General features: G+C 43.3%; 1 protein-coding gene across 3 annotated transcripts in view; it reads right to left on the reverse strand.

Annotated features, from left to right (window-relative positions):
- crtac1b (cartilage acidic protein 1b) overlaps positions 1–14,807 on the reverse strand; it is a 325,818-nt gene that overhangs the window by 206,359 nt on the left and 104,652 nt on the right. For all 3 annotated transcript variants that reach the window (XM_059947159.1, XM_059947158.1, XM_059947157.1), the window contains exon 5: positions 13,394–13,550. In XM_059947159.1, coding sequence (XP_059803142.1) covers positions 13,394–13,550 — 157 coding nt within the window. The remainder of the gene's footprint in view (positions 1–13,393; positions 13,551–14,807) is intronic.

A 14,807-nucleotide genomic window follows, 5' to 3' on the forward strand; every position in this document is an offset into this window, starting at 1 on the left:
GATGAAAAGATATAGGAGCAGAATTAGGTCATTTGGCCTATCAATTATGCTCCACCACTTCATCATGGCTGATCCAATTTTCCTCTCAGCCCCAATCTCCTGCCTTCTTCCCGTATCTCTTGAAGCCATGACCAATCAAGAATCGAATAACCTCTGACTTAAATATCAGTAAAGACTTGGCCTCTGCGGCTGCCTGTGACAATGAATTCCACAGATTCACCACTCTCTGGCTAAAGAAATTCCTCCTCATCTCCATTTTAAAAGGATGCCCCTTTATTCTGAGGCTGGATCCTTTCGTCTTTGACTCTCCCACCAAAGGAAATAATCCTCTTCACATCCACTCAATCAAGGACTTATACCATTCAAGAGGTTTCAATGAGGTCACGCCTCATTCTTCTCAATACTAGTGAATACAGGCCCAGAGACATCAAATGCTTTGTATGCCAATTCATTCAATCCTGAAACCTCCTTTGAACCCTCTCCAGTTTCTGCACATCCTTTTTAAGATAAGGGAGCCAAACTTGCTCACAATACTCCAAATGAAGTCTTATCAGTGCTTTATAAAGTTTCAACATTACTTCCTTGCTTTTATATTCTATTCCTCCTGAAGTTAGTGCTAACATTACATTCGTCTTCCTCACCACAGATTCAACCTGCAAATTAGCCTTTATGGAATCCTGCACAAGGACTCCCCAGTCCCTTTGCACCTCAGTTTTTTTTTGTGTATTTTCAACCCTTTCATTTCTTCTACCAAAGTACATGACCATACACTTCCTGATACTGTATTCCAGCTGCCATTTCCTTGCCCATTCTCCTAATCTGGTTAAGCCCTACCATAGCCTCTCTACTTCTTCAACACTACTTGCCCCCCCCCCACCTATCTTCATATTGGCTTCAAACTTTGCAACAAAGCCACCAATTCCATTATCCAAATCTTTGACATATAACGTAAAAAGAATCAGACCCAACACAGATCCCTGTGGAACACCACTAGTCACCAGCAGTCAGCTAGAAAAGGCCTCCTACAGTCACACACTTTGCCTCCTGCCAATCAGCCATAGCCTTATTCACGCTAGAATCTTTCCTGTAATACCATGGGCTTGTAGCTTGTTAAGCAGTCTCACGTGGCACCTTGTCAAAGGCCTTCTGAAAATCCAAGTACACAACATCAACTAATTCTCCTTTGTCTATCCTGCTTGTTATTTCTTTAAAGAATTCCGACAAATTTGTCAGGCAAGATTTTCCCTTGAGGAAACCATGCCGACTATGGCTTATTTTATCACGTTCCTCCAGTACCCTGTTGAGTACATTTGCAATTTTCCAGTCTTTCAGGAACCATTCCAGAGTCTAGTGATTCTAGAAAGATCACTACTAATGCCTCCACAATCTCTTCAGCCACCTCTTTCAGAACTCTGGGGTGTACTGCATCTGGTCCAGGTGGCTAATCTACCTTCAGACCTTTCAGTTTCCCAAGCAGCTTCTCTCTACACTTACGGTAACTTAACACACTACATGTCCCCGACACCTGGAACTTCCACCATACGTCTAGTTTCTTCCATAGTGAAGACTGATGCAAAATACTTAGCCTCATTTTTCAGCAGTCCAATATCCACTCTCACACTTTACACTTTATGTATCTGAAGAAACTTTTGGTATCCTCTTTAATATTACTGGCAAGCTTACTTTTGTATTCCATCTTTACCTTAATGACTTTTTTTAGCTCCCTTCTGTTGGTTTTAAAAAGCTTCCCAATCCTCTAACTTCCCACTAATTTTTGTTCTATTATGTGCACTCTCTTTGACTTTTACGTTGGCTTTGATTTTTCTTAGCTATGGTTGTGTTGTCTTTCCTTTAGAATGTTTCTTCCTCTTTTGGGATGTATATATCCTGTGCCTTCCAAATTACTTCCAGAAATTCCAGCCATTGCTGCTCTGCTATCATCCCTGCTAGTGTTCTTTTCCAAACAATTCTGGCCAACTCTTCTCTCATGCCTTTGTAATCCCCCTTACTCCTCCGTAATACTGATACATCTGACTTTAGCTTCTCCTTCCCAAATTCCAGGGTGAGTTTGATCATATTATGATCACTCCCCCCTAAGGGTTCTTTTACCTTAAGCTCTCTAATCAATTCTGGCCCTTTGCACAACACCCAATCCAGAACAGTTGATCCCCTAGTGGGCTCAACCATGAACACAAAGTACACTGCAGATGCTGTGGTCAAAGCAACACATACAGCAATGATCTCAGCCATGAGCTGCTCTAAAAAGCCGCCCTGTAGGCACCCTAGAAGCTCCCCCTCCAGTAATCCAGCACCAGTCTAATTTTCCCAATGTCCCTGCATATTGAAGTTCCCCATGACTATTGTAACATTCCCCTTCTGGCATGCATTTTCTATCTCCCATTGTAATTTGGAGGCCATATCCTTGTTTGAGGTCTGTATACAACTCCCATCAGGGTCTTTTTACCCTTGCAGTTGCTTAGCTCTATCCACAATGATTCAACACTTTCTGACCCCATGTCACCTCTTTCTAATGATTTGATTTTATTTTTTTTTAACCATCAGAGCAATGCTGCCCCTCTGCCTTCCTGCCTGTCCTTTCAATACAATGTGTATCCTTGGACATTAAGCTCCCAGCTATAATCTTTCAGCTGTGATTCAGTAATGCCTGCAACACATACCTGCCAATCCGCAACTATGCTGAAAGTTCATCTACAGAATTCTGCAAACTACACACATTCAAATATAACACCTTCAGTCCTGTATGTACCCCTTTCGATGCTTTTCCACCTGTTGACTGTCATTTTAACCTATCAACAGCCTCTCCTGACTATACATCACCTCTGTTTGTAAACCAGCTACCTCATCTTCAGCACTATGAACAGCCCTTCTTCCGATACTTCTTGCATTGAAGTATACACAGCTCAGGACACAAGTCGCACCATGCTCAATCTTTTCATTCCTAACTTTGTCTGAAGTCTTACCAACATCTGTCTCCACAACCTCTCCACTAACCGTTCTGGCACTCTGGTGCCCATCCCCCTGAAATTCTAGTTTAAACCCCACTGTACAGCATTAGCAAACCTCCCCGCTAGGATATTAGTCCCCCCACAGTTCAGGTGCAAACTGTCCCTTCTGTACAGGTCCCGCCTTCCCTGGAAGAGAGACCAATGATCCAAAGATCTATGCCCTCCCTCCTGCAACGACTGCTTAGCCACGTATTAGACTGTATAATCTTCCTCATATTGGCCTCACGAGCATGTAGCACAGTTAGCAATCCTGACATCACAACCCTGGAGGTCCTGCCCTTTAGCTTAGCACCTAACTCCCTGAACTCCCTAAGCAGAGCCTCATCACTCATCTTACCCATGTCATTGGTACCTATATGGACCACGACTTCTGGCTGTTCACCCTACTACTCAAGAACGCTGAGTACTCGATCCGAGATATCCCAGAACTTTGCACCCTGGAAGCTATCTACCATCTGTGAATCTTGTTCTCACCCACAGATCCTCTTGTCCATTCCCCTAAATAACGAATCCCCTATCACCACAGTGTGCCACTTCTCCACCACCCCCACCTTCCCTTCTGAGTCACAGAGGCATAGTCAGTGCCAGAGACCCGACTACTGTGACTTTGCTCTGTTAAGACATCTCCCCCTTTCCCCCAACAGTATGCAAAGTGATATACCTGTTGTTGAGGAGGATGGTTACATGGATACTCTGAGTGACTCCTTAATCCCTTTCCCCTTCCTGACTGCCACCCAGTTTCCTGTGTCCTGCGCCTTGGGTGTAACTACCTCTCTATGTGTCTTATCTATCACCCACTCAGCTTCCTGAATGATGCAGAGTTCATCCGGTTCCAGCTCCAATTCCTTAATGTCGTCTGTTAGAAGCTGCAGCTGGAGCCTTCCCACATCCCACAAGAATATCTCTACTCTCCTAGCTGAGCAGATATAAAGCAGAGAAAGGGAAAAAAATGAGCATTTCGTTCACAAACAAGAGAAAATCTGCAGATGCTGGAAATCCAAGTAACACACAAAATGCTGGAGGTTCTTAGTAGGTCAGGCAGAATCTATGGAAAAGAGTACAGTTATTGTTTCAGGCCAAGAATCTGGTCTTAATGAAGGGACTCGGCCTGAAATGTCAACTGTTTACTCTTGTCCAGAGATGCTGCCTGGCCTGCTGAGTTCCTCCAGCATTTTGTGTGTGTTGAGCTTTCCTTTCCTTTGCTTTCTCTGGCTGAAACCTCTCTTCGCGGAAGCCTCGAAGAACTTATGCCTCAAGATTACCACTCTGATTGTATCCACTCAGATGATGGTGGCTGTGCTTGCCCCTGCCTTCCTTTAATTTGCTCTTACTAATCAATTCAAATGCCAAGTGGTCGCTGGTCAAAGATCTTCTTTGCTGCCGCGACCCGCTGCTGCCTTTTATGGTTTCTCTCTCCCTCTCCCTCGACACTGCCGGAGGATTGTGCTGGGAATTAGGCAAGGTTTAATCAAAGTAGTTTGTGGATTGGACTCTGCAGTTCATGCTGCAGTGTGTTTCTGGTTCCTGGCCGCACTTTTTTTTGCTATGTTTAGAGTTTGTGATTGGGGTGGCCTGGAGCTGGCCTGCACAGTGTGAGACAGAACTGAGCTGAACTGAACATGCCTGGACTCTTTTGTTTTTGTGTTTTAAATTTTGTGTTTTTTCACTCTTTGTTTTCCCTTTTGCGTGACTTTTTTGCACGTGGGGGGGTTGACGTTGTTCTTTGTTTTGTGGCTGTCTGTGGGCAGACGAATCGCAGGGTTGTATACTGCATACACAATTTGATAATAAGTGTACTGTGGACTGTGAGAGTTTGATCTTAGAGTAAGTTAAAGGTTCGGCATAACATCACTGGCTGAAGGGCCAGTACTCTACTGTTCTGTTCAATGAACTGTTAGAGACACAAGAAACTGCAGATGCTGGAATCGACAGCACACAGTCTGCTGGAGGAATTCAACAGTATTACTGGAAGAGAATGGACAGTTGATCTTTCAGGTCGAGACCTGTCTTTCAGTCTATGCAGAGCCTCATTGCAAAGTGTGAACCATCCATGCCTCTCCACAGACACTGCCCGACCTGCTTCAGCATACTGGGCATGGCTGCTAACTACTGGGAATAAGTTATCCAACTCCATTTACTGGTATCACAAGAGACAGCAGGCGCTGAAATCTGAAGCAACAAATAGTCTGCTGGGGGAGCCCAGTGGGCTGAGCAGCATCTGTGAAGGCAGAAGGAGTTAGGAACATAGAAACCCTACAGCACAGTACAGGCCCGACGGCCCACAATGCTGTGCCGAACATGTACTTACTTTAGAAATTACCTAGGGTTACCCATTGCCCTCTATTTTTCTAAATCCTATGTACCTATCCAGGAGTCTCTTAAAAGGCCCTATGGTATCCGCCTCCACCATCATCGCCGGCAGCCCATTCCACGCACTCATCACTCTTTGCGTAAAAAAACTTACCATTGGCATCTCCTCTGTACGTACTTCCAAGAACCTCAGAACCATGTCCTCTCATGTTGGCCATTTCAGCCCTGGGAAAAAGCCTCTGACTATCCACAGGATCAATGCCTTTCATCATCTTATACATCTCTATCAGGTCACCTCTCATCCTCCGTCGCTCCAAGGAAAAAAGGCCAAGTTCACTCAACCATTTCTCAAAAAGCATGCTCCCCAATCCAGGCAACATTCTTGTAAATGTCCTGTGCTCCCTTTCTATAGCTTCCATATCCTTCCTGTAGTGAGGTGACCAGAACTGAGCACAGTACTCCAAGTAGGGTCTGACCATGGTCCTATATAGCCGTAACAGCTCTTGGCTCTTGAATTCAATTCCACGATTGATGAAGGCCAATACACTGTCTGCCTTCTTAACCACAGAGTCAACCTGCACAGCAGCTTTGAGTGTTCTATGGACTCAGATCCAAGATCCCTCTGATCCTCCACACTGCCAAGAGTCTTACCATTACTATTATATTCTGCCATCGTATTTGACATACCAAAATGAACCACCCCACACTTATCTGGGTTGAACTCAGTCTGTCACTTCTCAGTCCAGTTTTGCATCCTATCAATGTCCCTTTGTAACCTCTGACAGCACTCCACACTATCCACAACACCCTCAACCTTTCTGTCATCAGCAAATTTACTAAATCCCTCCATTTCCTCATCCAGGTCATTTATAAAAATCACAAAGAGAAGGGGTCCCAGAACAGATTTCTGAGGTACACCACTGGTCACCAACCTCCATGCAGAATATGACCTGTCTACAACCACTCTTTGCTTTCTGTGGGCAAGCCAGTTCTAGGTCCACAAAGCGAGGTCCCCTTGGATCTCATGCCTCCTTAGTTTCTCAATAAGCCTTGCATGGGGTACCTCGTCAAATACCTTGCTGAAATCCATATACACTACATCTACTGCTCTTCCTTCATCAATGTGTTTAGTTACATCCTCAAAAAATTCAATCAGGCTGGTAAGGCACGACCTGCCTTTGACTAAGCCATGCTGACTATTCCTAATCATATTATGCCTCTCCAAAAGTTCATAAATCCTGCCTCTCAGGATCTTCTCCATCAACTTACCAACCACAGAGATAAGACTCACTGGTCTATAATTTCCTGGACTATCTCTACTCCCTTTCTTGAATAAAGGAACAACATCCGCAGCTCTCCAATCCTTCAGAACTTCTCCCATCTCCATTGACGATGCAAAGATCATTGCCAGAGGCCCAGCAATCTCCTCCTTCGCCTCCCACAGTTTCCTGGGGTATATCTCATCCAGTCCCAATGACCTATCCAACTTGATGCTTTCCAAAAGCTCCAGCACATCCTCTTTCTTAATGTCTATATGCTCAAGCTTTTCAGTCTGCTCTAAGTCATCTCTACAATCACCAAGGCCCTATCCCATAGCGAATACTGAAGCAAGGTATTCATTAGGTACCTCCACTACCTCCTCCAGTTCCAAAAACACTTTTCCACTGTCTCACTTGATTGGTCCTATTCCCTCACATCTTATCCTCTTGCTCTTCACATACTTGTCGAATGGCTATGAGTTTTCCTACTCACTAAGGCCTTCTCATGGCCCCTTCTGGCTCTCCTAATTTCATTCTTAAGCTCCTTCCAGCTAGCCTTATAATTTTCTAGATCTCTATCATTACCTAGTTTTTTGAACCTTTTGTAAGCTTTTTTTTCTCTTCTTGACTAGATTTACAACAGTCTTTGTGCACCACGGTTCCTGTACCTTTCCCTGTCTCATTGGAATGCACCTATGCAGAACCCCACACAGATATCCCCTGGACATTTGCATCTTTCCAGAATCTGTTTCCCTATCTGCTCCCCGATGCCCCATTACTATTGGGTGGTCTATAAAAAACTCCCATTAGACTTATTGACCCCTTCCTGTTCCTAACTTCCACCCACAGAGACTCAGTAGACAATCCCTCCATGACTTCCTCCTTTTCTGCAGCTATGACACTCTCTCTGATCAGCAGTGCCACGCCCCCACCTCTTTCGCCTCCCTCCCTGTCCTTTCTGAAACATCTAAAGCCTGGCACTCAAAGTAGCCATTTCTGATCTGAGCAATCCAAGTCTCTGTAATGGCCACCACATCATAACTCCAAGTACTGATCCACGGTCTAGGCTCATCCGTTTTGTTCATGATGCTTCTTGTATTAAAATAGACACATCTCAAACCATCAGTCTGAGCGTATCCCTTCTCTACCACCTGCCTATCCTCCCTCTCATACTGCATACAAGCTTTCTCGATTTGTGAGCCAACCATCCTCTTCTCCATCTCTTCAGTTTGGTTCCCACACCCCAGCAATTCTAGTTTAAACTCTCCCCAACAGCCTTAGCAAACTTCCCTGCCAGGATACTGGTCCCTCTCAGATTCAAGTGCAACCCATCCTCTTTGTACAGGTTACACCTGCCCCAAAAGAGGTCCCAATGATCCAGAAATCTGAATCTCTGCCCCCTGCTCTAAACCCTTAACCACGCATTTATTCTCCACCTCACTCTATTCCTATACTCACTGACAACTATCCTCAGTTGTCAACGTTTCAGGTCAAAGCCTCAAAAGATTAGCTCTGCTCCTCTATCTTATGGTTTGATCAGGAGCACAGCCATCCCCAACATTGATGGCATCCACAGAAGATGCTGACTCAAGAATACTGTATTTATCATCAAAGGTCCCCACCATCTGGGCCAGACCATCTTCTCATTGCTACCGTCAAGCAAGAAGTCCAGAATCCTGAAGTCTCACACCACCAGGTTCAGAAACAATTACTTCAACCATACAGTTCTTGAACTATCCAGCAACCTAACCTTCACTCAGCAACAGAAGACAACGGACCACCTCTTGGAGTTGTCTTTGTGTCTTTGATTTTTTTCCCCACTGGGGTTATAGAGTCAAAGAGCAATACAGCATGAATATAGGCACTCCAGCCAAACCGAACCATGCCAACCACTGTATCTCAATCTCAATTTCCTGCTTTTGGCCCAAATCCCTCAACCACACCACTCCATGTACCAATCCAAGGAGTTGCTTTTGCATAAATACATTGGGACCAGGTTAGGTCCTCAGAGATATTGACACACAGGAACTTGATATTTCTCACTCTCCACTTCTGATCCCTCTGTGAGGATCGGTTTGTGTTCCCTCATCTTACCCTTCCTGAAGTCCACAATCAGCTCTTTGGTCTTACTGGTGTTGAGTGCAAGGTGGTTGCTGTGACACCACTCAGCTAGCTAGGATGTCTTGCTCCTGTACACGTTCTCATCACTATTTGAAATTCTGACAACAATGGTTGTATCACCAGCAGATTTATAGATGCATTTGAGCTGTGCCTGGCCACACAGTCGTGGGTGTAGAGAGAGTAGAGCAGTGGGATAAGCACACACCACAGTGGTGTGCCAGTGTTGATTGTTAGCGAGGTGGTGATGTTATTTCCAATCTGCACAGATTGTGGGCTTCTGGTCAGGAAATTGTGGATCTGGTGAAGAGGGAGGTAATGAGGCCCAGGTTCTGTAGTTTTTCAATCAGGACTGTAGAAATGATAAAATCGAAGCAATAGTGATACGCGTGGATGCTGAAAAGGCATTTGATTTGGTTAATTGGAATTTTCTTTACAGATTTTTACATAGATTTGGTTTCCATGACACAATTATTAAACTATACAGACACTATATGACAATCCTACTGCTAGGATTAAAATCAATGGATATTTATCAAATAGTTTTACCCTAGAAAGGGGCATGAGACAGGATTGTGCATGGTCACCACTACTCTTCGCATTATCTCTGGAACAATTAGCTCAATACATCAGACAAAATGAAGATATCAGCAGAATTACTATAAAAGGAACAGAGCATAAATGGGCCTGTTATGTGGATGACATTTTGATCTACCTAGGACAACCAACATGCTCTTTACCTAAATTGATGCAATCCTTTGAACAATATGGTCAATTATCAGGATACAAGATCAACATAGATAAAACCCAATTACTTTCATATAACTACAGCCCACCAAGAGAAATTGAAAGTAGATATCCCTGGGCATGGCAAACAGAGTCTTTCAAATATTTGGGCATCATTATGCCAAAAGATTTGGCAAAATTATCAGAACACAATTATCAGCCTATAAATAAAAAATTAAGGAAGATATAACAAGATGGAACCTAATTCCTTTTTAAAGTCTCAGTTCAAGGATTCAATCTATTAAAATGAATATACTGCCCAGACTATTACATCTCTTTCAGACGCTACCAATAAAGATGAACCAAAATCAATTCAATGAATGGAACAAAATATTTTCAAGATATATATAGCAAAGTAAAAGGCCTAGAGTTCATCTCAAAACTTTGCAATTAGCCAAGAAAAAGGGGGGATGGGGCCTACCTTCACTTAAAGATTATCATTTTGCAACAAAGTTGAGAGCTGTGATATGTTGGTGCAACCCATCATATGACGCTCAATGGAAAAACATTGAGGAGGGGATACTTCCCATCCCCATACAGGCAATTTTGGTTGATAACAACCTACAAGGTACATAAATACTATTGATAACCCATGAGTGAAATGGACTTTCAAAATATGGAAAACTATTATAAAAGAATATAAACTAGGGGGAGATATTGCAATTCTTAAATGGTGTGCCAATGACTCGGATTTTACGCTGAATAAACTGGATGCCAGATTTAAGGACTGGACTACTAAAGGAATAACAGTTCTTTGCAATATAATGAAAGAAGGAACACTGTTCAGTTTTGAAATGTTTAAAGAGAGGCACTCATTAGAAAAACAAGACTTTTATCAGTATTTACAGATGCGACAGTATGTTAATAGGACAGTTAAAAATGTAATCAAGGCAAGTACATGTTTGATAGAGCTATTTAGAAAAGCATATTATTCAGATAACGGTCGTAGAATCATTTCAAGCGTGTATAAGGGCTTGTCAAATCTTAAAACACATTCAACTTCATACATTAAAACAAAATGGGAGAAGGAAGGAGGTATAATTATATCTGAGGAAGAATGGACAATAATATGGAGGTATCAATGGAAGTGTACCAGTTCACAGAAATGGAGGGAGTTCGGATGGAAAAACTCAATATGATATTTTATTACACCCTCTCAGAAGTCCCATTATGATAGTAACCTCCCTGTTTGCCGGAGAAATTGTGGAAATCAAAATGCAAACCATTATCATATTTTCTGGGAATGCCCCGTTATCAAAGACTATTGGAGTGGGATACACAATGCCCTACAAGACATCTTTAGATGTGAAATACCCTTAGAAAGTAAGACCATATATTTTGGATATATACCTTAAGAATGGTTGAAAAGAGATAAATACTTAATGAATATACTGCTGGTGGCTGGTAAAAAGACTCTTACCAGGAGATGGTTATCACAGGCAAGCCCAACTTTAAATGCATGGATGGAAATTACAATGGACATTTACAAAATAGGGAAGGTAACAGCATCTGTTAATCATAAGCTGGAACAATTTGATTCATACTGGGAAAAATGGTTTAACCACATAACACCTCATAGGCCCGATTTTATTCTCACAAATCAATGAATATGTTATAAAAAAAAAGATCACTCCCTACTTGTACATAGTTTTCTTCTTTTGCTTGTTCTTTCTTTCCTCTCTTTTCTATAAGTGTATAGCTCAGATAAATATTATGTGGAGATTTGGGGCAAATATGACTATGTGATATATATGTACAATATCTGAAATACATTTTATGGAAATGTTTTATGATGATGAACTTCAATAAAAAATAAATTACAAACAAAACTATAGAAATGATGTAATCAATCAACAGTATCCTGACAGAGGTATTTGTATTGTCCAGGTGATCCAAGGCTGTGTGGAAAGCCATTGAGAATACGTCCACCATAGACCAGTTGTGGCTATAGGCAAATTGCAGTTGTTACAGGTCCTTGCTGAGGCAGGAGTTGATTCCATCCATGACCAACCTCTCAAAGCACTTCATCACTGTAAATGGGAGTGCTCCTGGACGATAGTCATTAAGGCAGCTCCCACTACTCTTCTTGTATAATTGTTGGCCTTTTGAAGCAGGTGAGAACTTCTGACAGCACAATGAGAGGTTGAAAATGTCTTTGAATACTCCCACCAGTTGGTTGGTAAGGGTTTTCAGAGCCTTACCAGGTAGTCGATCGGGGCCTTACTTTGTCCAAGGCTTCACCCTCCTGAAAGTCAGCCTCAGAGACAGAGATGACTGGGTTGCCCAGTGCTGCACGGTTCCTCATACCTGCAGTTTTATTCTTTTCAAAGCGTGCATAAAAGGCATTGAGCTCATCTGATAGTGAAGAATTGCTGCCTTTCATGATGTTGAGTTTTGCTTTGTAGGAAGTAATGTCCTGCAAACTCTGCCAGAGTTGATGTCCATCTGATGTCGCCTGCAACCTTGCTCTGAATTGATTCTTAGCTCTTGACATAGCCCTTCGCAGGTCATACCCAGTTGTCTTGTACAAACCTGGATCGCCAGAATTAAATGCCACAGATCTAGTTACTTACCTTCATCCATGGTTTTTGATTTGGGAATGCACAGTAAGTTCTCGTAGGCACACACTCATCCACACAAACTTTAATGAAGTCTGTGACAGCAGTGGCATATTCATTCAGACTCGAAGATGAATCCCTGAATACAGTCCAGTCCACTGATTCAAAGCAGTCCTGTAAGCACACCTGTGCTTCCCTTGTCCATACCTTCCTGGTCCTCACTACTGCTGCTGCAGTCTTCAGTCTCTGCCTATACTCAGGGAGTAGAAGTACCCAGGTGCTCAGACTTTCCAAAGTGAGTGTGTGGAATAACACGATAGGCATTGTTAATGGTGGTATAACGGTGGTGTTGTGTGTTGTTTCCTCTGGTACTACAAGTGATTTGTTGATAATAATTATTTAGAGATTTTTTCAAGCTGGCCTGGTTAAAATCCCCCAGCATGACACGGAATGCATCGGGATGTGGTGTCTCATGCCTGTTGATCACATTACAGTTTGTCTAAAGCCTGTTTGACATTGGCCTGAAGTGGGATGTACACGACTTCCAAAATGATCATTGAAATCTGCCTCAGTAACTAAAATGGCCAGCACTTGAAAGCAATCAGATTTGAAGTAGCACCAGTGCCTGTGTTTGTGTTCAGAAAGCCAGTGATCTTTGTCTCTGATAGTTGGTGAGAAATAGAAGACAATTCCAAATTCTTCTGCTCACTGCTGTTTCAAGCATTCAGGCTTGGAGATGCCAGAAACACCAGGGAGTGAAAAAGAAACAGTTAGGTACAATGAGGAACTTGAAGGTATCAACTATCATCTTAAATGTTACAATGAAACTGAAGATTTGCAAGATGCAATTGTCTAAAGCATTACATGAAGACAGTCCATTATTGGCACCAGGTCCCTGCACTGATTTTGTTCATTTACATTCAATCAAAAGAACACGGCTAATGAATTCTTCCACTGATAACAAATACAGAGTTTTACAGTACTGCAGAGGTATTGGTTCTAATTAATTCAGTATTTCAATTAAATACATCAGTTATTACCCAGTTAAATGGCAGTTTATATTTTTTATACACTTAACTATTTCCATGAAACTTTGACTAATAGGGGCAGCTGCTTAATTAGGCGAAAATGTGTTGGTCCTGATTGACTGGAATCTGTTGTTTTCATTGTGTCTGTATCTCATTGTACTCGTGCAAATGACAATAAACTCAACTTGGTGATACCACCACCCCCCTATTTTATCTTTTACGATACCATCGCCTTCCTATTTCGTCTCTGCTTTTGCACTTGCACTTTGTTCATCAGAAAATGTTAACCCTTTCATGAGACGTTTTACCTGTATACTTGTTAACCCCCGCCTCTGCTGCCACGTTGGAAAGTGCGATGACCCCCATCGAGATGTTACTGCTGGCTTCCTCCATCTCTATCAGCGCATGAGGGCCGATGTTGCCACTGGCATAGTTGGCCACGTAAACAGAATATTTCCCGGTGCCCTGAGAGAGGAAGAGAGAAAAAGCAGAGGGTGAGTGGGCAGCAGAGTGGTCGGGGGCTTCTCGATAGGATAAATGGAATGCAGGGCACTGGGGTACAGGAGCTGGGACATTATATTGGAGTTGTACAAGACACTGGTAAGGCAATTCCTACAATGTACAGTTTTGATAACCCTGTTATAAGAAGGACATCATTAAGCTGAAAAGAGTGCAGAGAAGAACTACAAGAAGCATGCCAGGACACGAAGGCCTGAGTTATAGGGAGTGATTAGGCAGGCTCGAGGGACAGCCATGGACACTCACATGGGCCCCAGCTCTGCCCACCTCTTCAATTGGCTATGTAGAACAGTGCATTTTCAAAGCCCTCCCTCTTTATACTTTGCAGCTCTTCCACTGCATTGGTGCTGCTTCATGCACCAATGTTGAGTTCATCAATTTTATCAACTTTGTCTCCAACCTCCACCTTGCCCTTAAATACACCTGGTCCATCTCTGACACCTCCCTCCTCTTTCTCGATCTCTCTGTCCCCAGCTCTGGAGACAAACTTGTCATCTGACATTTTTTATAAACCTACCGATTCCCATGTTATCTCGACAAAACTACTTCCCACCCTATCTCTTGTGAAAATGCTATTCCCTTTTCCAAATTTCTTCGCCTCCACCACATCTGATCCTAAGGCATGGCTTTCTGTTCCAGGACATCAGAGCTATCCTCTTTCTTTAAAGAGTGGGGTTTTCCTCACCTCCAGCATTGATGCTGCCCTCACCTGCATCTCCCCCATTTTCTGAACATCCGCGCTCACCCCATCTTCCTGCTTCCTTGACAGTGATAGAGTTCCTCTCATCCTTACCTGCCACCCCATCAGCCAACGCATTATCCTCCACAACTTCCGCCATCACCAAAGAGATCCTACCTTGAAACGTATCTTTACCTCTCCCCACTCTCTGCTTTCCACAGGGATCCTTCCCGCCATGATTCCCTTGTCCATTCATCCCTCCCCACTGACCTCCCCCCCCCCCCCGGCACTTACCCCTGCAAGCAGCCTATGTGCTACACCTGCCTATACGCCTCCTCTGTCACCTCCACTTCACCTGTGAATCTGCTGGGGTCGTCCATTGTGTCCGGTGCTCCTGGTATGGTCTCCTCCACATTACTGAGACCCATCATAAATTAGGGGACTGCTTTGGCGAGCACCTCCGCACCATCCGCCACAAGTGGGACTTCCTGGTGGCCAAACATTTTACTTCTGTTCTGACATGT

The sequence above is a fragment of the Hypanus sabinus genome, chromosome 22 (assembly GCF_030144855.1).
Source record: "Hypanus sabinus isolate sHypSab1 chromosome 22, sHypSab1.hap1, whole genome shotgun sequence".
Taxonomy (NCBI): domain Eukaryota; kingdom Metazoa; phylum Chordata; class Chondrichthyes; order Myliobatiformes; family Dasyatidae; genus Hypanus; species Hypanus sabinus.